The sequence below is a fragment of the Caretta caretta genome, chromosome 1 (assembly GCF_965140235.1).
Source record: "Caretta caretta isolate rCarCar2 chromosome 1, rCarCar1.hap1, whole genome shotgun sequence".
Classification (NCBI taxonomy): domain Eukaryota; kingdom Metazoa; phylum Chordata; order Testudines; family Cheloniidae; genus Caretta; species Caretta caretta.
The window spans coordinates 159,156,996-159,181,506 of NC_134206.1; the positions used below are offsets into that span (position 1 = coordinate 159,156,996).

Consider the following 24,511-nt stretch of genomic DNA (forward strand, 5'->3'; position numbering starts at 1 on the left):
TAGTGCTTTTTATGTAGCCTGTTGTAAAACTAGGCAAAGTCAGTACACATTAAATTTCATACAATGACTTGTTTATACAGCTCTATATACTTAGAATTGTAAGTACACTATATTCCAATTGATTTATAATTATGGTAAATATGAGAATAAGCAATTTTTCAGGACTTGTCTGCTGTAACACTTCTGTATTTTTATGTCTCATTTTGTAAGCAAGTAGTTTTTAAGTGATGTGAAACTTGGGGGTACGCAAGACAAATCAGACTCCTGAAAGGGGTACAGTAGTCTGGAAAGGTTGAGAGCCACTGCTCTAGTTGGTGCTGTACTTCTGCAACAGTACATTTAAAAAGAAAAAAAAACTCCTTTTAACAGTCCTGCTAATTATTATAAGATTTGGACAACACTTTTTCTTGTCTACGTACCAGACTTCCCCTCTGTGTTTAGAATTCAAGCCAGTTCTCATTCACTTACCTGATCAAAAGCTGACCAAGGGCACCAGCATTAAAGGAGGGATTTCAGTTGGTGAATTTCACAACAGCCTTAATTATTTGTCTCTTTTCTGATCAGTGGCAGATGCTGGTGGGGAGGAGCAAATCTACATGGCATGCCCTTTGGTTATTATCCATGTATTCAGCAGCTCAGATATTCCATCGGTGGCAGATGTAGATGCTGGGAAGGTTTTGTGGCAGAGCAAACCTACAGGGTACATGGGCTGACTGAGCAGGCTCAGAAGTGCTAGATGGTCCTATAGAAGCTACTGCTATAGAAGAAAGATTCCGGCTCCAAAATCTGTACCTTTTTCTTGCTTCTAATTGGTGTGTGGGGTAGAAAGAACCAGCCAGGTCAAGAAAACTTCCATATCCCTGATGGTTTTCGGGGAGAGAGGCAGACTGCCTGAAACTTGGGAGGTGAAGAAAGGCAGAGTCAATAGGGACTGAGGTAGGGATTTGAGGGAAATCTCCTTGTGCTTGTTTTCTGCTGTGAGCTCCCATGAAAAATTTATTTAGTTTTGTTTTTTAAACCTTTAAGTGAATTTGCTGTTGGTGAACAATACTGGATTGAACGCTCTGGACATTAAAGACCTCTGTTTATCCATATCAGTTTTGCCACTCCAGGTCAGGTCCATCTATCTCTGTATCCTGCCTATGGCAGTAGCCAGATTAGGTAGCAGTAGTGCAAGCTTCCCACATAAACCGTCCCGGCCCAGGTATTTCAGCCTTGCCCTGGAGTCGGGATGACAGGGGAAGTCAGTTTTCATGCTACATTCAGGCCTTAGGCTGACCTATATTTAAAAGTTGTATTGGTATAACTTTCAGGGTTTTTTAACCAAAGTAGGTCTACTAGTATAAACCCTAATATAGATGCAGTTATACTGCTCTAAATGTGCCTTGTACCACTATAGGTTACTCTGGCTCAGAGAGCTATGAGCACTTAGATTAGGGTTGCCAGTTTTCTAATCACACAAAACCAAACACCCCTGTTCTGCCCTCTCCTCTGCCCCCTCTCCGAGACCCACCCCTTGCTCGCTCCATCCCTCCATTGCTCACTCTTCCCCACCCTCATTCACTTTCACCTGGCGAGGGCAGGGGGTTGGGGTGCGGGAAGGGGTATGGGCTCTGGGCTGGGGTTGCAGGCTCTGGGGTGGGGCTCGGTCCGAGGGGTTCAGAGTGCAGGAAGGGGTGTGGGCTCTGGCTGGGGGTGTGGGCTCTGGGGTGGGCCATGGATGAAGGGTTTGGGGTGCAGGAGGGGGCTCTGGGCTGGGCCAGGGGGTTGAGGTGTGGGGAGGAGTGAGGACTCCAAATGGGGGTGGGGCCGGGGACGAGGGGTTTGGAGTGCAGGAAGGGGCTCCAGGCTGGGGCAGGGATAATCAATGCCCACACAAACACCACTGTTTTTAATTCCTGGGGGAGCTGCAGTAACTCTCTCTCATGGAGCAGAATATAGTCCCTGAAGAGATTACATGTAGCTGCAATATTTGTCAAAGGTATCATTTCCTTCTTTGTCTTCTCACTTCCATTCCCAGTAAGGTGCAGACAATAGTCACGTTATATAGAATAGTTCACTTTCCTTTTTGCCTTACAAAGTTTTCTATATCGGGTTTGGGGTGGAGGGAATTTGTCCCCATCCCTTCAATTCAGTCCCTACCCCCAGCTTCTCTCATACACAGATGAACTGCTCCTAAATTCTTGTCCGTGGTTTTGTTGAAGGCGGTTTGGTGAAACTATCCCCTTGTGGTTCAGATCTCTAATTTTTGCTCTGCCTATTCTAGATAGTATTATGATGCGGATGGCAGGAGAACCTATCTAACCATACTAATGTGTGATTCGTTCACTCTCATTTCCTTGGTGGGTGAATTGTAGGGTATTTTTTGTTTTGTCAAGGCTTTGTTTTGAAGGGGGGAGTTGTTTATGTATGAGCTTCTGTGTGTTTATATTAGCACATGTACAAAAAGGGGAGATGACTACCTAGGAAGGAGTACTGAGGAAAGGGAGCTGGGGGTCAGTGGACCACAAGCTAAATATGAGTCAACAGTGTAACACTGTTGCAAAAAAAGCGAACATCATTCTGGGATGTGTTAGCAGGAGTATTGTAAGCAAAACACGAGAAGTAATTCTTCCGCTCTACTCTGCAATGATTAGGCCTCAGCTGGTGTATTGTGTCCAGTTCTGGGCACCACATTTCAGGAAGGATGTGAACAAATTGGAGAAAGTCCAGAGAAGAGCGACAAAAATGATTAAAGGTCTAGAAAGCACGAACTATGAGGGAAGATTTAAAAAATTTCTTTTGTTTAGTCTGGAAAAGAGAAGACTAAGGGGAGACTTGATAACAGTTTTGAAGTATACGCAAAAAGAAAAGGAGTACTTGTGGCACCTTAGAGACTAACCAATTTATTTGAGCATGAGCTTTCGTGAGCTACAGCTCACTTCATCAGATGCATACCGTGGAAACTGCAGCAGACTTTATATATACACAGAGAATATGAAACAATACCTCCTCCCACCCCACTGTCCTGCTGGTAATAGCTTATCTAAAGTGATCAACAGGTGGGCCATTTCCAGCACAAATCCAGGTTTTCTCACCCTCCACCCCCCACACAAATTCACTCTCCTGCTGGTGCTAGCCCATCCAAAATGACAACTCTTTACATAATCAAGTCGGGCTATTTCCTGCATAAATCCAGGTTTTCTCACATCCCCCCCACCCCCATACACACACAAACTCACTCTCCTGCTGTTTGTGTGTGTATGGGGGTGGGGGGGATGTGAGAAAACCTGGATTTATGCAGGAAATAGCCCGACTTGATTATGTAAAGAGTTGTCACTTTGGATGCGCTAGCACCAGCAGGAGAGTGAATTTGTGTGGGGGGGTGGAGGGTGAGAAAACCTGGATTTGTGCTGGAAATGGCCCACCTGTTGATCACTTTAGATAAGCTATTACCAGCAGGACAGTGGGGTGGGAGGAGGTATTGTTTCATATTCTCTGTGTATATATAAAGTCTGCTGCAGTTTCCACGGTATGCATCTGATGAAGTGAGCTGTAGCTCACGAAAGCTCATGCTCAAATAAATTGGTTAGTCTCTAAGGTGCCACAAGTACTCCTTTTCTTTTTGTGAATACAGACTAACACGGCTGTTCCTCTGAAACCTGAGTTTTGAAGTATGTAAAAGGCTGTTACAAGGAAGAGGGAGAATTTTCTTTTTCTTAACCTCTGAGACTAGGACAAGAAGCAATGGGCTTAGATTGCAACGAGAGGTTTAGGTTGGACATTAGGAAAAACTTCCTTACTGTCAGGGTGACTAAGCACTGGAATAAGATGCAAGACAAATAGTTCAGACATCGGTGAGAGGTTTATTGCAGGAGTGGATGGATGAGATTCTGTGGCCTGCATTGTGCAGGAGGCCAGACTAGATGATCATAATGGTCCCTTCTGACCTTAATATCTATGAGAATTAGGCCCAGACCTCTAGGAAGTATGACCATATATATAAATAAATAATTATTATTGATGTCTATTGAAGGTAAAGCTATCTACGGGGTGACTTCTGTTTTAAATGTGGAAACTGGCAGGCTATTTCTGATCAGGCTGTGCAATTGCATCTGAGAAATGTAAAGCTTAAATTGCCATTTATTTATTTTCTTTATCAACAATCAGTGGGGGGTTTGTATAGGATAAAAGCACAAAGATATGTCTGGTGTCAATAGGGATTAACCATTTTGTCCAAGACACAGCTAGAAAGCTGAATTTAAAGGCAGAAGAAATCTGCAATGAGGGTGTGACTGGAAAGATGGATTCCAAGCTCCAGTTCATTACAAACATGGGCCCTGATCAACTCTCAGTCAATGAAAAGACTTCAGTGGGAAATGGATTGAGCTCGTGGCATTTTTTCCATGACAGGAATCCTTTGCAAGTGCATATCATGAAATCAAATCCAAGTGACACAGAATTATCTGATTAGTTCATCAGTTCTCTTCATCTAAACAAGGTTTGTTTGAGCACATCTAGTGCTCGTGAAAAGTTCTAGCATGAAAGCCCTGGAGACTAAAATCTCCAGCAGCATGGGTAGTAGCATTGCATACTTGTCCACATTGCCCTGTCTAGGTGCTTTAACCATGATCTGGAGGAAGTACCTGCGGGGTGAGGAGGTAGTTCAGTCTCCTTGGTCCATTGAGTCCTTGTGTCTCTGTTAAGACAGCCAACAAATTTATCAATCCATGCCATATGTGATGGGTTAGCCATGTGGATACTTGTCCATTTGGAAATAGACTATGATCATGTAGGCCACAGAAAAGTCTTTAGCTGGTAACTTTAATTCATACCCAACTTGCGCTAGTTTCATCTTTTTGGTAATGTTTTAATCTGTAGTATTTGTATTGACAATAGGATGATGTATTTTTCTCCAGAACTGACAGTAATTGGTTTCTCTTGGGAAGTCAGAGAGAGAAATATCCACTTTCCAGGAAAGGGCAACCTATTTAGAGCACAAAAATACCAAAGAAGCATCTAGCAATTTTTGTTTTGCTGCTTTTATTGTTTCAGGCAGGTACATGATACTAAAGTATAGAAAAAAGACTGCAGTGGTAAACTATGTCATTGTAAAGAAAACAGAGGGATCAGAAATGACCTGCATGGAAATCAGCATCATTACAGCTTGCATACATTGTACAGATGAGTGAACTTTGTCATTGTCATAATGAAGAACTCCACTGTGAGAGACACGTTTCTAGAGAAGATCCATTTTATAGTTGACATTCTGGGTGGAGAAGGAAAAAAATGAAAATGACCATTGCCCAGTGCGTTACCTATCTCAAACAATTTCAAAAACACCCATTTCACAAACACTGACATCATTCTGAAAGTTAGGACTATGTTTAATTTTCCCTGTCATCAATAGAGGAAACAAATTAGTAACTGAACTCTAAATATTTTCACATAAAGGGGTGCCAGATGGTGTTGAATAGGAAGAAAATGAAAAAATAAATGAGAGGGAAAAACTGAAAACCAGTTTAAACAAGATTCTCCTCAACCTCCCAAATCCTCTCAGTTTTTCCTCTGTTTCCTCCTTTTCTTTCAATGTATCTATTAATTGTAGATGACCAATCTCTCTAAGGCAGTCACATTTGTAATCTTCCATTTATCTTTGAAATCTACTGATTTACTAAAATGTCATTTCTGCTTCACCGTGTGGCTTCTGTACACACTAGTGTGTAAGAATGCATTTAGTTATATGGTTGCATTCACAAGATGGTAACGTCACCATGCAGAAGACAGCACCAATCCCTACCTTAGCATGACATTTAACTGATCACAGGACTCCTCCTGAAAGTTGCTGCATTGACTTTAATGGAAGGGGAAGATGCTCAACACCTTGCAGAACTGGGATTTATACAAATAAGTCTGTCTGCCAGCACTGAAAAAACTGACATCCTTCACACACTTACCTTCTACTGGAACTGGTTTGAAACACCAGGGGCTATTTGGAGCATCTGAATTAAAGCAGCATTGTCTTGCACTACATTCAATTTCAGTGATGCCTGGATACCCACAGTTTTCTCTTGCTTTTGGTTGCACATCACATTCACCTGGAGCTATTTAAAACGAAGTACAAGGTAAATAGCCTAACATATTTTTCCTTAAATCATTATGAATCCGTTATTTAAGGGATTCAAAATTGCACCGGCCTGTAAATGACACTTTCAGCCACATCAAGCACTTTTGTAAACCTAAACAATTTATTACCTTAAACTATAAATAGACCCAGCTCAAAACAGTCCCTCAGCATGGGACCAAGCAGTGAAATGGGTTATTTCCTTAGACTTATATTGCAGAAGAAATACGTTCAAATTCACAATTTAAATGAGTCTAGTGTCCTGAGACTGCTGAATATTTGCTCTTACCACTATAGGGTGACCAGATGTCCCAATTTTATAGGGACAGTCCTGATATTTGAGGCTTTTTCTTATATAGCTGCCAAGTACCCCCACCCTCTGTCCTGATTTTTCACACTTGCTATCTGGTCATCCTATACCACTATGAAACCACTAGACAGCTTTGTAATGATTGGCATTCTTTCTCCAAAAGAAGCCTCCCTCCAGCACAGTAACAGTAAGCATTACTGTACAGTAGTTTTACTTCACTACAAAAATTATACAACTACTGGTAGTACAAATTTGTAATTGTAAAATACTAAGAGCCAAATTCCAGCTATGTCAGTAGTACCCCAGGCAAGTACCCCAGAGAAGAATTTGTCCCTAATTTTGTAGTTACTGTAAATTGAAAGAAGCTGCACTGAAATCAATGGAGTTACATTTGTGTAAAATCCCAATGAAAAGTGAGAGCAGACTGGCAAAAATCAAAGTAGAAATGCAAAAGTGGGAACTGGTTTACTATATCGAGTACTTTGCTTAAATCATCTAATACCACAGATGTGAAAACTAGTCCTTTTTATTTTTTGTTTATTTGAAATTGTTTTCTTGCTACTTTACTTATTGAGAGTGGCGTTTTTCCAAACTTCAGGTCTGGAATACCTAGACTCTCTGGAGATTTGACTTGACACGATTCTCTTACCCTTTCTAGACAGTAAATTCCATGTAGCAGGAATCTTGTCTTTGTTCATGCTTTGTAAAGCACGGTGTACATGTATGGTGCTATGTAAGTACTTAAGACACACTCACAACCTGGTTTTAAGGAGCAGGCCCTTTTCGAAAGCTGGGTGGATTTCTGGAGGGGAGCCCATCCGAGTTCATGGGAACAAATAGGCACAACCTGGTTCTGCAGCTCCTAAGGCCTGATCTTGCAGATTGAAGTCAATGAAATTTTCCATTTACTTTAATGGGAGCATGATCGGGACCTTAGGAAAAGCTTTTTGAGGGTTGCATAATAAGAATTTTGCAGTACTGCGTCTTATAAATTTGTGTATTAAAATTCCTTGTATTTTTAACAATATAAATATAACTAAAAATCTGAAGTATGTACATTATATATGCTGGTTTATATACAGTACTTTAGAATGCATTTAACTTGGACCATGAAAATGGACTAGTCAGTCTAGCATGAAGTCCTCTAGGGGCCTCACTGTTGCTAGCCTATATTCATGGAAGGCTTTCGGATGATATGGGGATGGGCAGCAATATAAAATTCTAAGATAGGCAGATAGCTCCCCTACAATAGAACAATGTTTGGATTCCAGCATTTGGATTGCTCGAAGCTTAAAGCCCAAACAAGAACTGTTTATAAATTTGTAAAATTTTGAAGTAATTCCCAATAAGATTTGCAAAACCTTAATTCTGGTTCTAAAGTAACTGACTTTTTTTCTTTAAATAATATTAACTCCATAGAAAAATAAGATCCTACATAGGAGTATGTAAAACATGCTTCACCTTATCAAAAATGACTTTTGCTGTGTTGCATATTGTGTATTCTCTTTTGCGAGCAGCTGCCCAAGCATGTACATGCAAAGGGCCCAAAGACTATATTTTGGGGACAAGGATGTCATCTTTCTATCATATAGATCTGTTCTGTAAGCAGTACTATCAAACATTTCTGCAAAAGGACTCTCGCAAATACAAAAACATGAGCTAAGCTCTTGAAAGAATTGCTATATGCTGCTAATACACTAGGTAGTGCACCTTGCCACAAGACTGTATTATGTCTAATTCCTCCAGGTCTATTTTTCCCATCTCTGGGATAATTTTTTTCCCTGAACACGAACAGCTTCCAATGAAATCAGTAGAATTCTGCACAAACATCCAGATCAAAATTGGGCCCTATGTGGACAAATCTCTCCAGGAAAAAAAACACTATTGTTAGAAGAACAGACCCACATCTAGTTATCTCTGCATGACAGAAAAAAACATAAATGTATTAGATCTCAAACATCTTTGCTCTATCCTTCCCACTCATGCCAAGAAAAAAATATTAGAGGGGTCCTAATTTTTATTCTTTCCCATTTGGAATCATTATGAAGCTAAAGTACATTAAATTTTACATCTCAACATAACAATCAACATAATAGTTTCTTAATATTTAACATTACTGAAATTATAAAGTAAGATCCTTGGGAAATACCTTATTTAACAATACTCAGAATTAGTGTTGATTAATTTCAGGTGGTTTGAGCTTATGCCCTGAACATGATATTTTAAACATGCACTTACGCAGCAAGGCATTGCTGAGCCCCACAATGAGGGAAATGGTCAGTAACCAGAACACCTTATTTTCCATTGCAGTCTTCAGTGTTCAGTCTTTAAGAAGAATGTGAGTCTACAGATGAAAATGTCCTTAGAGGGTTTTGTTTTATAGCAGTTTTGTTTGATCAAATAGTTTCAAATAACATTTACCTAAGGAGGCATTTTTGGCAGTTCTCTCCATTTATCTCTTTTTGATTAAAACATTTTCCAGCCCATACAATGTCCAGTGAAGTAATAAATATTTGAAAGTGGGAAAATGCTGGTGTAGATTTAAAGCTTATATGGCAATCAGATTTTACATTCCGTACTGTCAACCTAACCTTATCAGAAGGAAGTTGAAACTCTATCATGGGTGCGTTCAGTATCAATTATTTTTAATATTAAAAAAGTGATATTTTGGCAAGCCACCAGGAAGCAGATTTTTAAAAGGACATAAGTGTTGCTGTGCTCAGTGTTGCAATACTTAATAGATTTAGGAGCATAAAGACCATTTGCAAGAGTGATTTAGGCTCCTAAGAGCCTAAATCCCATCAATTGTCAATGGGATTTTGGCACCTAGGAGCCTAAATCAGTTAGGTGTTACAATGCTGGGTGCTGCAACACTTAAATATCTGGGCCTCCGTGCCCATATGTCTGAGACACTAGTTCTATTCTATATGGCTTCTTATATCACCTCATCACTGTAGTATATGAGCACTTTCTGGTAGTGCATAATTCAGGGTAAAAAAGGGGAAAAAATCTGAAAAGCAGACAAAAGTTATGTAGGATTTTTAACATTTTTCTCACTTCTGAACTAAGGCCTCAGTTTAGTAAGGTACTTAAGCACATGACTGACTTCAGTCATATGGTAGTTCCCGTGTATAACTGACTACCTGTCTGTAGCACTTCGGGCTCCTGCTATCCATATAAAGAAAGCTGGAGGAGAAGCAGAGCTGCACTTCCCTCCTCCACACAGTAAAAATAAAACCTTACAATAAAACATCTGGAAGAAGAAGTTTCTGAACAGTTTGTTCGTTCTTTTATTTCCAGAAAATTATCTCTCAAGGTTTATCTAAATGGCATAAATCTAGGCCTTAGTCTTTAAAATGTCACACTATTGATAACTGCAGATGCTACATAATCCAGAAGGACTGATAAAGGCTCAGCTAAGGCCCAGCACCGATGGCTAAGATACAACCTAAGTAACCCTTTTTAAATAGTGATTAAGGCTAGGATTTAGTCACGGGTGTTTTTAGTAAAAGTCATGGACAGGTCACGGGCAATACATAAAAATTCAGGGCTCCTGACCTGTCCATGACTTGTACTAAAAATACCTGTGATTAAATCTTGGGGGAGGGGAGTGCTGGGGAGACAAGAGGGGGTGTCACTGCTGAGGGGAGCTGTCCGGGAGGGATGGGGGAGCCGCTGCTGGGAGGTCACCTGGGGTCAGCAGTACCAGCTGCCGGGGCCACGGACTGCGGCTACTCTGGCTGGCCGGGGACCGCTGCCTGGGGGCTGGAGCAGTGGCTGGTGGGGCTGTCCTGGGGGCCACATGAGCAGCTGGCTCCAGAGCCAGCTGCTTGGGCAGCCGTGGGGTCAGACACACTGGCTGCTGCAGAAGTCACAGAAAGTCATGGAATTCCTGACTTTTGCGACCTCTGTGACAGACACAGAGCCCTAATAATGATCAATAACATCACTGTAACGGTGAAGTGTCTGGGGCAACTGAGGAACAGAATTTAAGTGACTCACTTATGATTATGTGGGAAATCTGGGGCAGAGCTGGGGACAGAACCCCTGATGGATTCATACCTTATCCATTGGACAACATTGCCTCTCATAAAGTTTTTCAAATCTCAGCTTTTAGGCTAATTGCAAAATAAGATTAAAGTGCTTACTCACCTTTTGTAAAGCGCTCTGAGATCTACAGATGATAAAGCAGTGTGTAAATGCAAAGAATTAATATTAGCTATATATATCAGATGTAAGAAGACAAATCAGAAACAGATCACTTGCTTGAGAAAAACTGTGGCCAGGTAGATTAAGTATTTGGAATAAAGAAGAATGAGCCCTGATGCTTAGGGTATGTCTACACAACAAAGAAATACCCACAGCGGGCCCATATTAGCTGACTCGAGGTCACAGGGTCAGGCTGCAGTCATGTTTCATTGTTGTATAGACTTCTGGGCTCGGGCTGGAGGCATGTGAATAAATGGTAAGGTGAAATTAATGATAAAAAACATAGTAAAGTGTTCTTTTGCATTTACATTTTCTGAATGTGCTGCAACTTCTTTTCTTCCACCCAGCAGGAAGGAAACTAGGAAAAGAAGTATTGGGCAAATATGTATTCCTCTGTAGGAACTAATGCTGATGGTTGCCTGGCTACTAATGGCTAGAAAAGCCAGAACAGCAGTGATCTGTTTAAGGCACAGGTGCAGCTCATTTCCAAATGGGTAATCATCTGAGGCACAGGAAGCAAATTAAAAACAACCTTGAGAGGTCAGAGAAGCTCTGAAAAAGAATCCTAAAGTGAGAGGCTGGTTATAGTGTTTTGGAGTAAGATCTTTGACTTTATTTAGGGCGATGGTGGGCCAGAAAATAAGAATTCCATTCCTTGAAAAATCTTGAGGTTTTAACATTTGTTTTCATTCTGCATCAGAACAAAAACTAGTCTCTTCAAATGTTTCTCTAATAGTCCAGTGGTTAGGGGATTCACCTGGGATGTGGAAGATCCGGGTTCAAGTCCTATTATTTGTATTGTACAAGTGCATAAGAGTTCCAGGCCCCATTGTGTTAGGCCAGTGGTGTAGCTAGGACAGGAAAACTGGGTGGGCAGGCAATGATGGGGGGCCTGTCTCCCCCCATCCTTCCAGTCAGCCCTCACCACTCAGAAGGCACCAGAAGATGAGGCTGCAGGGCACCCCCATTGGGTAGAGGGGGGGCCCTGCCGGGGCTCAAGATCCATCCTGTCTTAGGGTCTGTCCGCCCGGCTGGCCGCGTCCCTCTCCTGCCAGTGCCGTGTGCTGCTGCTCCGGCCCTAGCGCCAGCCGTGCCCAGACCCACCCCCATGAAGCACACCCTCCGCCTGGAAAGACTCACCCCATCCCAGCCTGTGGATTTGGGGAGCTCTGGTCCTGATTTGTGTGGACCCGGATGCTAAGTGGGTGGGCCCCGCCCAGCTGTAGCTATGCCCCTGTGCTACGCACTGTACAAACCTAGAACAAAAGATAGTCCCTGCCCCAAAAAGCTTACAACTGACGTATAAGAGACAAGAGATGGATGCAGACTGACAGGAAACAATGAGACAATATTGGTCAGTATGATAGGCAGTGGTCTCAGCACACCAACAGCCTAACCATTGTCAAGTTTTTTGTAGATATATCAAAGGAGAATTTTAAGGAGGGATTTGAAGGAGAAAAATTATTTGGCTTTGCAGACATTTACCGGGAGCTCCTCCCAAGTGTGAGATGCTGCACAGGAGAATGCACAAAGGGGCATTAGATGGAGGCTGGTATCATGGGCTGATCAGTGGTGTGAGTTGCCCTTTGAATACTGAATGAGAGATGATAGGTCATGAAAGGCCTAGAAAATGAAGATAAGTAACTTATGTTTGATATGACCATGAAGAGAGAGCCAGCGGAGGGATGTGAAGAGAGGCCACGGTCAAAACAATGGGCTAGGAAAATTAACTCTGCAGCAGTATTCTGAATGGTTGTGAGTGGGGCAAGATTGCATTTGTCCTGGCCAAAGAAAAGGATATTGTAGTATCAAGATACAAGGTGAGAGCCTGGACAAGAGTTTTAGTTTAAGAAAAGGGTAGAATCAGAGACATGATACGGAAAGAACTGGCAAGACTTAGGGCTTATCTACACAGAGAAGTTAGTGCAGAATAAACTAAAGTGTGACTTTAAAGTGCAATAGCTATTCCACACGAACTCCCCATGTGACACTCTTATTCCACATTAGAAGTGTCTTTGTGTGGTTTAGCTGAGTCTGCAAAGCCCCTGGTGAGTTCTAGAGAGAGGTCTGAGTAAAAGATGATGCCCAGGTCAAAGTCTTGAATGACAGGCAAAATGATGGTATTGTCCACACTGATCGAGGTAGAAGTAGTGGAGCGTGTTTCGGGATGTGGGAAGATTAAGAGTTCTGTTTTAGCCATCTTGCGCTTGAGCTGACATAGGTGAGGAGATGTCAGAGAGACGGGTTGAGATTTTAGTTTGGACAGAAGGAGTCGGGTCTGCAGCAGAGAGGTAGATTTGAGTCATCTGCATAGAGTTGAATTTGTATTTGCGGATGCAGTTACCCAGATATCACAAGTAGAGGGTGAAGAAATACCTAAATAAGTGGTTTAATTTTTTTATCATTTTTATTATTATTATTTTATTTTAAAGAGGGCTGAACATCCACAGCTCACACTGGTTTGTGGATATTCAGTACTTTTATAACCAGGCTGTTTATTAAGTGCCCTGAATGTGGATTTAGGTGTCTGACCTTAGGCACCATAGTTTGAAAATTTTGGCTTAAATGACACTTACGTTTTTAAGCCTTTGCCTGCAGATAATACTATCCTCACAGTACAGAAGAGAGTCATTCAGACTGTCACAAAAACTGTAATAAGTCACCAGGACCAGACGGTATTCACCCAAAAGTTCTGAAGACTTCAGATGTGAAACTGCAGAACTACTACTTGTAATATGTTTCAGAGAGGTAGCCGTGTTAGTCTGTATCAGCAAAAAGAACGAGGAGTACTTGTGGGACCTTAGAGACTAACAAATTGATTTGGGCATAAGCTTTCATGGGCTAAAACCCACTTCATCAGATGCATGGAATGGAAAATACAGTAGGAAGATACATATACACAGAGAACATGAAAAAATGGGTGTTGCCATACCAACTGCAACAAGACTAATCAATTAAGGTGGGCTATTATCAGCAGAAGAAAAATAACTTTTGTAGTGATAATCAGGATGGCCCACGAAAAAGAATAAATGTACACAAATCAGACATCAAGAATTATAATGTTCAGAAACCAGTTGGAGAACATGTCAACCTCCCTGGTCATTCAATTACAGACCTAAAAGTCGCAATACTCCAATAAAAAAACTTCAAAAACAGACTCCAATGAGAAACTGCAGAATTGGAATTAATTTGCCACTGGACACCATTAAATTAGGCTTGAATGAAGACTTGGAGCGGATGGGTCATTACACAAGTAAAAACTATTTTCCCATGCTAATTTTTCCCCTACTGTTACTCACACCTTCTTGTCAACTGTTGGAAATGGGCCATCCTGATTATCACTACCAAAGTTTTTTTCTCCTGCTGATAATAGCCCACCTTAATTGATTAGTCTTGTTGCAGTTGGTATGGCAACACCCATTTTTTCATGTTCTCTGTGTATATATATCTTCCTACTGTATTTTCCACTGCATGCGTCCAATGAAGTGGTTTTTAGCCCATGAAAGCTTATGCCCAAATACATTTGTTAGTCTCTAAGGTGCCATAAGTACTCCTCGTTCTTTTTCCTTATAGTATGTAACCAATCACTTAAATCAGCTTCTGTACCAGATGACTGGAGGATAGCTAATGTGACACCAATTTTTATAAAAGGCTCCAGAGGTGATCCCAGCAATTACAGGCTAGTAAGTCTAACTTTAGCACCAGGCAAATTAGTTGAAACTATAGTAAAGAACAGAATTATCAGACACATAGATGAGCATGACTTATTAGGGAAGAGTCAATACGGCTTTTGTAAACAGAAACCATGCCTCACTGATCTATTATAATTCTTTAAGAGGGTCAGCAAATGTGGGCAAGGGTGATCCAGTGGATATAGTCTACGTGGACTGTCAGAAAGCCTTTGACAAGGTTCCTCACCAAAGGCTCTGAAGCAAACTAAGCAGTCATGGGAAGAGAGGCCAGGTTCTTTCATAAATCAGTAACTGGTTAAAAGACAGGAAACAAAGGGTAGGATTAAGTGGTCAGTTTTCAGAATGGAGAGAGGTAAATAGTGGTGTCCCTCAGGGATCTGTACTGGGACCAGTGTTCAACATACTCATAAATGATCTGGAAAAAAAGGGTAAACACAGTGAAATGGCAAATTTTGCAGATGATACAAAATTACTCAAGATAGTTAAGTGCAAAACAGACTGTAAAGAGTTACAAAGGGATCTCACAAAACTAGGTGACTGAGCAACAAAATGGCATATGAAATTCAATGTTGATAAATGAAAAGTAATGAACATTGGAAAACATAAACTGAATTATATATGCAAAATGATGGAGTATAAATTAGCTTTTACCACTCACGAAAGAGATCTTGCATCATCGTTGATAGTTCAATGAAAACATCCACTCAATGTGCCTTAGCAGTTCAAGAAAGTGAACAGAATGTTAGGAACCATTAGAAAAGCAATAGATAATATGACAGAAAATGTCATAATGCCACTATATAAATCCATGGTATGCCCACACCTGGAATACTGCATGCAATTATGGTCACCCCATCTCAAAAAAGATAAATTAGAAATGGAAAAGATACAGAGAAGGGCAACAAAAATGATTAAGGGTATGTAACAGCTTCCATATGTAGAGAAATTTAAAAGAGTGGGATTGTTCGTCTTGGAAATTAAATGACTAAGGGGGGATATGGTAGAGTTTTATGAAATCATGAATGATGTGGAGAAAGTTTATAAAGAAGTGTTACTTACCCCGTCACCTAAACACAAGACCCAGGGGTCACCCAATGACATTATTAGGCAGCAGGTTAAAAACAAAGATAAGAAAGTACATCTTCAAACAATGCACAGTCAACCTGTGAAACTCATTGCTGGGGGATGTTGTGAAAGCCAAAACTATAACTGTACTCAAAAAAGAATTAAACAAATCATGAAGAATAGGTCCATCAATGTTTATGAGCCAAGAGGGTGAGAGATGCAACCCCATGCTCTGGGTATCTCTAAGCCTCTGACTGCCAGATGCTGGGAATGGATGACAGGGGATGGATCACTCAATAATTGTCCTGTTCTATTCATTCCCTCTGAAGCACCTGGCACCAGCCACTGTCGGAAGACAGGATGCTGGGCTAGATGGATCATTGGTCTGACCCAGTGTAGCCGTTCTGATGTTTTTATGTTGGGGGCCCAGTGGAGCTGGGCTCCACCTATGTCTGGTCCCCCCAGTAGTGTGAGCTTAGCATGTGCCAAAGGCAGAAGTTGAAGTAGGCCTTCTGCTGTTCTGACTCCCACTGGTGTGAGCAGTCAGGAATCAGGGAGTTGTAGCCAGCTTTTGAGGCCACCACTACCTATTATGCAGCACAGACAAAGTGTAGAATCAAAGACATAATTTTGAAAGGTAGAGGAAACATTAGGAATATTAAAAACAAACTGGTATGCAACACACCAGTTATATATTTTATTTAGATTCATTGAAAATGATAAACAGTTGCCCAGTACTAAACCAGTGAAGAGGATTTTGTTTAAAAATGAGTTGGTACCCAACCCCCACCACGTCCAATGATCAACTGTGTCATTGTAAAGTAGTAGAACCAAGACAGGAATGACCTGGAAATCAGAATTTTACTGAGTAAAACCACTAGATTTAAACACATTCCTTAGGAAATGGCTCTATTGACAAAAGTTCCTGGTGTATGTTCTTGGGGTAGATTTTCTTTAACAATCCGAGGGTAAAAAAAAAAAGAAAACCAATATTTAAAGGGTCAGATTTTCTCATCAAGTCCAGAGGTCAATGAAAATTATTTTTCTGAATCACAAAGGAGGAAACCTGTGACAAATTGAGAGGTGTATATTAGGCAATTGTTCAGCTCAACAGTCCCCTTCTACACCTCCTCAGATGACTGTACAGTTCAGTTGGTCTATGAGGAATGTGTCAAGATTTTCTTTTTCATTAGTTCTGTTATGTCCAAGAAGTGACTAAGATCAGAGGAGAGGCCCTGATAGTGGAAACTGCATAAAGACTGGGATGCCACAACTGGAATCTGCCTTTCATGTGGGATTTCTCCTGATGACTAATGGAGGACACAGGATCCTAGCTGTGGAGGGCCAACAACAGAAGAATAGTACCATATGTACCATGTGTACATACAGCAATACGAAACCAATCTATATCATTTATTTGTGTAGGCAACATATAACTGTGATGCCCATGCAATAACTATTCTCGATTTTTCAGGTTAATGAAGATAGACACTTCACTACAGCTAGTTGAAAAGATATTCTAACAAAAAACTGCAAACATTTTTATACAATTTTTTATTATTATTATTCCTCTCCCTACCCTCAAGTTTACAACCAGCATGAAAGCTGGTTTAAAAAAAATAGTCAAAATATTTTCCAATTCCATAAAAATGTTCATGGAAATTATTTAGATTTTTAATCTAAATTAAAATTAAATTACATTTTCCCATTGATGTAATGGGAGCTGGCTCGTGCCATATGTAAGGGTATCCTCTCCACATAACACAGCATTGGCTATTTTGAATTAGGCACATGTAGTCCACTAAAAATGAGATTGGACTAGTACTAGTATGTGGTAGCCAATTAAGGATGAACCACGCTGTGCAGCATGTAATACTGTGGGCGTGAGTGTGTCTGTATAGGAGAGACAGAAAACCAAATAAAGATAAAACTCATGAAGTTCTGTCAAAAAGGGATTTGCCAGCATCACACAAAGCATAATGCAGGCCGGGGAGAACACAGGATCACCCTCCACTACCATTAGTTTCGTGTATTCAAGCAATGGGATAATTATACACATTTCATAGAGATATGTTACCTTTTTTTATCGGAGGATGGAAACACCAGGGCACACCTGGGTAGATGGATCATTGGTCTGACCCAGTGTAGCCGTTCTGATGTTTTTATGTTGGGGGCCCAGTGGAGCTGAATCAAAACAACATCCCTTAGTTTGGCATTCTTTTTCTCAAATGCCTGAATAACAACAGTTCTTTCTTTCCTTTACATCCACAGCACGTTCACCTGTACCTGTTAAAGACAGAGTCCTAGATTTTGTGTATTTTTCTGTTTATGCTTTTTTCCCAGTACTCTGCTCATTGATAGATAATAATAATCATGACAGATGAACTGTGACCAAAATGCACTTTATAATTTACTTGATTACACCACAGATAAGAGATTTGCCCAATGGCTTAATGTGAGAGCTACTTCCAGCTATGCTATTATCCAGGTGATGCATACAGAGGATGCAAATAGTACTTTTTGTCATTAAGATTCCATCATTTTACTAGTCTGCCAGATTCCCCAGAAGTCCACCATGTGAGCTGGCAGGAAACCAGGCAAAGTTCCATCAGATCCCTGCCTATGTTTCGTCAGGAGTTTGTTGAAACTAATGTGTTTTCACAAACATTGTTTCCACAAATTGGCATTTTCCTAGTAAAACCTGTTTCCTTGGAAAATTCCTGACCAGCTCTAGTCCAAACAAATTATATCTACTCGTTCTCCTTTATCCACTAATTTGTTAACGTCCTGAAAATAATTCTAATAGGTTAGACAAACAATTTTCCTTTACAGGAGCACCGCTGGTCCTCTCTTTATGCTATCATGTAAGTGTTTTATAATTCTCTATTTTTTCACTTAATGTACCTGGTCCTGAAGTAAGGCTCCCTGATCTGTAGTTCCCAGGCTCACCCTAAGCACCTGTTTGAAAATAGCAACAACATTGGCTACCTTCCAGTCTACTAACAGAGTAATTCATTTTCATTATCTATTACAGATTTTTGTTAGCAGCTCAGCCAAGTCACCAACCAGTCAAAGTGACTTCTTGCTCTTTTATTTTATCCATTTGTTCCAGCATGTCTTACGTTGACACCTCACACTCTAGCACTGCCGCATCTTTATTACCACCTCTATAAAGTATCTCAGGGGTAGGTATCTGCCCATCATCCCCTTTTAGAAAGGCTGAGGTGTATTTTTTTAGTAACTTCTCTGCAGTGTCCTTTTCCTCCCTAGTAGTTTAATAAACCCTGAAAGGCTTCTTGCTTCTGATATTCTTTGAGAATTTCTTGGTTTTTGTCTTTATCTTTGGCTATTTGCTTCTCAAATTCCATCTTGGCCCTTCTGATGTACTATCTGCTTTCCAAAGATACTAATCACCCACTGTTCTCACTGAAGCAAATGGAAAAAAAATCAGGCCATATTTTTTTCCAGCTACCCTGAATAACAATCAATCTGGGGAATCAAAGGCAAAAAAATGACAGTTCACAATATAATCAAAACAGTTATTTGGTCAAAAGTGTTGCAGGAAAATTAGAAGGGAAATACATATCTGGGGCTCGAGGTACTTGCTGAAGGACGATCAGGAGTTTAGTTCTCCTATTTATACTTGTACCTGCCACAGTAGTAACCAATCAACTAAATTAAAACAGTTCCACTTGGGAGATATTTATTGGCTGTATGGTCTGCTTGCTAAAATTTAGCATGTGATTATTTTCAAAATGTCAATGACCAGCATATAAAATATATAGCAGTTTGTACACATTTCCCTTCCAAAAAATTGCATTTATAAACTAAGGAGCAGTTTGGTATACATTCTCAAGTGAAAGAGAGAGCAGGTGACACATAGGTCCCTATGATACTTCCAAGTCCACCCACCGTCTGTTTCTCAAAGGTGACATAAGTGAGATTTGTTGTGAGTCAAAAAGTTTAACTTAGGATCTGTTGGATTCTGCCTCCCAAAACATGTCTAACACCAGATCTGTTTATTTAAGGCCTATCCTAGATTCAAACAGGTGAAGCTACTGCAATGGACCTATCTCTGTGTGGCAGAGTTTCCTTTGAGAGCCCCATCATTAGGTTTGCTTAGCACACAGGCCTAGGGTCAACCTGAGGAATCCTGAACTCTGACAGCTCGTCCCATGAGTGTGACAAGGAGTAACCGAGCAGCTGGTTTTAAGAGCATGAAGCACCTGGAAATCATTCCTGAAGTCCAGGACAAAGTGTATGCCAAGAAGAAACAATCTCCTTTCTTAGCTCCAAAACCTCTCTCAATTCTCTGTGATATGCACCTCTGGCAACCAGCCTTCTAGTGCCAGGTGATACTGACATAGTCTGGCAGTACCAGTATTAGCTGGAGGAAGTATTGGACTGAATCTGGTGGCAGTACTTCCTCCTCTCCTGTAGGTAGCACTATCCTAGCAGAGACAAACAGAAAGCCAAAATAAGACAAGGAGAAGAAAGAGACGAGAGGATGGGGTGGGGAGGGAAGAAGCTGATTGATCAATCTTTGACCACAAAAGGAGTACCAATGAGACACCACAAGGCAGGGGAAGGAACACAGGAGTAGACTGCTGGTATCAGAGGCAATGTAGCCTGTCTGTGGGTCTGAACAGTCACTTCTCTCACATGTATTGTTTTATAGCCATTCTAAATTCAGTCTTTTCCACCATGAAAAATCAGGACAAAAGGTCAAAAAATATTTTTTGCAGGAGGGAAAGACAGAAGAAATTCCATTTCAGATCAACTGAAACAGAGTTTTTCAGCTTGCTCTCTAGCCAGTTCATCAGGCGGCCCTGGGAGCCAATAGGCTGCTGCAGAGTCAGGGACCCTGGGCTCCCCAGCAGCCATCCATATGGGCTACCAAGGACTTAGGGAGGCAGGTAGACTGGCAGGACATCAGGTAAGTTTCTGACTGAAACCTGTCTAGTTTTCCATGGAACTTCCATCAAAACAAACTGGTTTCTGTTGAACATTTCAATTTCTTACAATTTGGCATTTTCTGGCGGAACCTGTCCATCCAGAAATTTCAAACCAGTGCCAATAGTAGTGTTTGGTTACAGCAGTAGGTTCATCCTGCCGACTAGTTCTCAGTAGTCAAATCATGGTCTCATGGTCTGATCTATTGAGCTATCACTGCCTTTCTTATGGGTGACTTCCTCTTCATCACCAGCCTTAAAGCACATTTAAACCAGGCGCAACCTGGGGAGCAGACACTTGTTACTGCCAACTGACCGCCTCCTGGGCTCTAGCAGTAACCCTCAGCTGTAAGGAAGTTCTGAGCCCAGCCCTGTCTGGCATATGCTGAGTGACTGGATTTAGGAGAATGGGATCCATTTATAAGCTTGAGTGTTTAATTAGAAGGTGCTGGGGAAATGTGTGAAATGCTTATTATGTAGCCATTTGCCAGGTGATTAATAACAAAGGCCAAGTTCCACAAATCTAGGGATCCCTCTTAAAACTTACAAACAAACACCACCATCTCTTGCCCTCATGTAGAATTTCTAGAATCACTAAATATCTTCCCTGGATGCACTTATTTGCAATACTTCCCCATTCACAAGCACCAAGTGTGTGTATGAAACAAAGAAAGCTTTATTAAGGGTAAAAAGAGAACAGAGCATCAATATAGCTATATGAATGATAAATAACACTGTAACTTTGTCAGTAGTCTGTTAACTCAGTTCCTCATCTGCTGGAGTGAATGTCCAACAGCGAAGAGAAATTCCCAGAGGACACTGAACTGGGAGGAGCTGTGGCTGCCAGCAAGAAGAGAAATAATCCAAAGGGCCCTACTGAGAGATGGGCAGGAAGCACTTAATCCAGCTATGTTCTGTGGTCCATTGCTATAAAATCTGAGCACCTCATAAACTTTAGCATAGTTATCCTCCGAACAGTCCTGTGAGATTGGGCAGTACTATTATTGGATTGTTTTCTAGAAGATCTGTTCTAGGAATTATTTTAGGGAAGTTCTGTGGCCTGTGTTATACAGGAGGTCAGACCAGATGACCACAATGGACCCTTCTGGCCTTGGAATTTGTAAATATGCAAATGTCCTTTATCATATCACTTCTCCCTTTGCAAAACCCTACTCGTGGTTTGGTGTCAGTGTGTAGTGCAGTCCCAGAGTCCTTAGAGCCTCTCTCCAATCTCTTGAGTGTTGGTTAGTCCTGCCCTGATGCTCTACCACCTAACTTAGATTTTGGAGTACAGCTTTCTTTAGTGGCTGGGTAGGAGCAGCCTTACCAAAGCTTACTCATCTCTGCTCCCTGCATCATTCCCCAATGAAAGATTCCTTCCAACAAACAAAGGATCCTTAGTAGAGGGGAACCTTTGAACACAGTCCTTGCTACCGGGCATGTACTCCCCATCCTAAAGTATGAGCTCTTTCTATCCTCTCTCCTCTCACAGTTCAATTCCAACCAATTCTGAGTCTGTGTACAATTAGGGGGACTCCACAGTGTTACTGGAGAAGTTGTACATTGAAATTTTATGCAAAAGAAGTTCTCTGTAGCCATACATTCTCCTGTCCACCACTAGATAGAGAGAGGAAACTTCTTTCCCTCTGCCTCTTCTGTCCATCTGGAATTCTGGGTAAATAGCTTACGTAGGATTGCCAGGTATCTGGTTTTCAACCGGAACACCAGGTCAAAAAGGGTCCCTGGTGGCTCCGGTCAGCACAGCCAACCATGCCGTTAAAAGTCCAGTCGGCAGTGCTGTAAGGCTAAGGCCTACCTGTCCTGGCACTGCGCTGTGCCCCGGAAGTGGCCACCAGGTCCGGCTCCTAGGCAGGGGAGCCATGGGGATCCATGTGCTGCCCCCACCCAGAGCACTGCCTCCGCACTCCCATTAGCTGGGAACCGCAGACAATGGGAGCTGGGGGGGGGGCGGTGCCTGTGGGGAAGAGCTATGCACAGAGCCTCCTGCCCCCTCCCCCCAGCCCCCAGGAGCCGGACCTGCTGCTGGCCACTTCTGGGGCACAGCGTGGTGCCAAGACTGGCAGGGAGCCTGCCTCAGCCCTGCTGCGCTGTTGACCGGGAGCTGCCCGAGGTAAATCCATGCCCCAAACCCGAGCCCAACCCCCAGCCCTGAGCCCCCACAAACCTGGAGCCCCCTCCTGCATCCCAGATCCCTCATTCCCAGCCCCAGCCCAGAGCCTGCACCCTCAGCTGGAGCCCTCACCCCCTGCACCGCAACCCCAGCCCAGAGCCCCTTCCCACACCCTGAACCCCTCATCCCTTGCCCCACTCCAGAGCCCGTACCCCCACCCCAGAGCCAGTACCACCTCCTGCACTCCAACCCCCTGCCTCAACCCGCAGCCCCCTCCCACAATCCGAATCCCTTGGCCCCACCCCCCAGCCTGGAGTCCTGTCCTGCACCCCAAGACTCTCATCCCCAGCCCCACCCCAGAGCCTGCCCCCCCAGCCGAAGCCCTGACCCCCTCCCACACCCTAACCTCCTAACCCAGAACCAGTGAAAATGAGCGAGGGTGGGGGAGAGCGAGCCACCGAGGAAGGGGGAAATGTAGTGAGCAGGGCCCTGGGGCAGGGGCAGGGCTGGGGTGTTTGGTTTTGTGCAATTAGAAAATTGGCAGCCCTAAGCTTATACAGACAAAGCAGCTCAGCAGCCATTCTTCTTCCTGTTCCTCAATAGATGAAAGCAGAGAGTTCCTTAGTTGTTAAAGCATTAGGCCACAGGACTTAGATTTGTACCAAACTTTGAACCCTCTCTGGATTCTATACTTAGTGTACTTTATAAAAGTGTGTGGGAGAAGGTTTAAATATTGGGGATATCCAAGAAGCCTCCTGGAACATCCTCCTTCCACTCCACTCAGAGGCCTATGCTCCTGCTATTTAGCTTATCATCCTGAGAGGAAAGGGTGATGGTCTTCTTTCCCCTCCCATAGCCTACTAGGCCCAGTGAGCCTCTCCCTGTGGGTTCACGGTGGGTTTCCCTACCCCACTGGTGTTCATCTGCCTTTCTAAACACTTATATATAGATGGTCAAAAATTCAAAACCATTTTTCCTGAAGATTATTTCATTCTTCTGGTTTTGGAAATGGAGTGAAATTTTTATTTTTCAAAAATTGCCATGAATCTTTTCAGACAGAAATATTTTCATTTCTGAAAAATCAGATTTTTTCCAAAAACAAAAAAAAGTTTGAGTTTCAAAATAGAAACATGCTGAAAACAAAATGTTGACTATGAAAGTCCCACCATGTGACTAAGTCAACCAATCAAATACTGACTATGAAAAAATTCCCAAACCCAAGAAATCACAATGCTATTACAGTTCCTTTTTTTAAAAATTGCCCACATTTCCTCTTTTAAGCATGACCATTTTCAACCAGCTCTACTGCAACTAATCTAGGCCAAGTTCTGGTTGGGTTTCACTTTGTCTAAATTGGTTCATCCTTCCCCTTCATACTAACAATAGTAATGAACACTTCTTAGTAATGTATGTACTAAGCATGATCCCATCTCAGAGAATACAAATGCTGACTATAGGGAGTATTGCAGACATCAGGCCATATTAGAAGATCCAGGCACATTCTTCCACAAAAGCAAAATATACATATATATTCTTTTGAGTCTCTTCATTTTTGGTGAAACAGGGTCTGAACCTCAGATCTGAATCCAGTTCTAGAGTTTCTCAACTCTGTTGTGTATTTGAATTCAGGTTTTTGGGTCGGGCCCACCTCCAGGTTGTGTGTGTGTGCACATTTGGTTGATCTGAGGTATCTAATCTTTCCATTTTATCTCATGGGTGTGACAAAAGTCCTCTCCCAGCACTGACTCTAACCGTGTAAAATATACCACAATGGGCCATGTATTATTTTACAAGAGCTTCCTAAATGAGTCTACAGGGGTGGAATTAAAGTTGGTTTTGGCATATGCAATGGCATATTTTACATGGCTATGTTTGTCTAAGAGATTGTATGGACTATGAATATATTGGAATGTTTATCTTCCCTTAACTGTTCATTTCCGGACTTAAAATGCATAGATTTTTTTTAAATATGCAGTTCCTTCGTAGATACACAGATAGCAACCTGCACTGAGAGAGCCTTTTGTCTGTTAATTTCCATGGTTTAAAAAC

At 41.9% G+C, this 24,511-nt stretch overlaps 1 protein-coding gene across 1 annotated transcript; it reads right to left on the reverse strand.

Annotated features, from left to right (window-relative positions):
* Window positions 1-5,005: 5,005 nt before the first annotated feature.
* LOC125630044 (integumentary mucin A.1-like) lies at window positions 5,006-18,747 on the reverse strand. The gene is given in 6 exon segments (XM_048835464.2): window positions 5,006-5,248; window positions 5,937-6,083; window positions 8,652-8,732; window positions 17,457-17,492; window positions 17,555-17,665; window positions 18,663-18,747. Coding segments are annotated over 6 exon segments (474 nt in total). The 3' UTR covers window positions 5,006-5,234.
* Window positions 18,748-24,511: the final 5,764 nt, after the last annotated feature.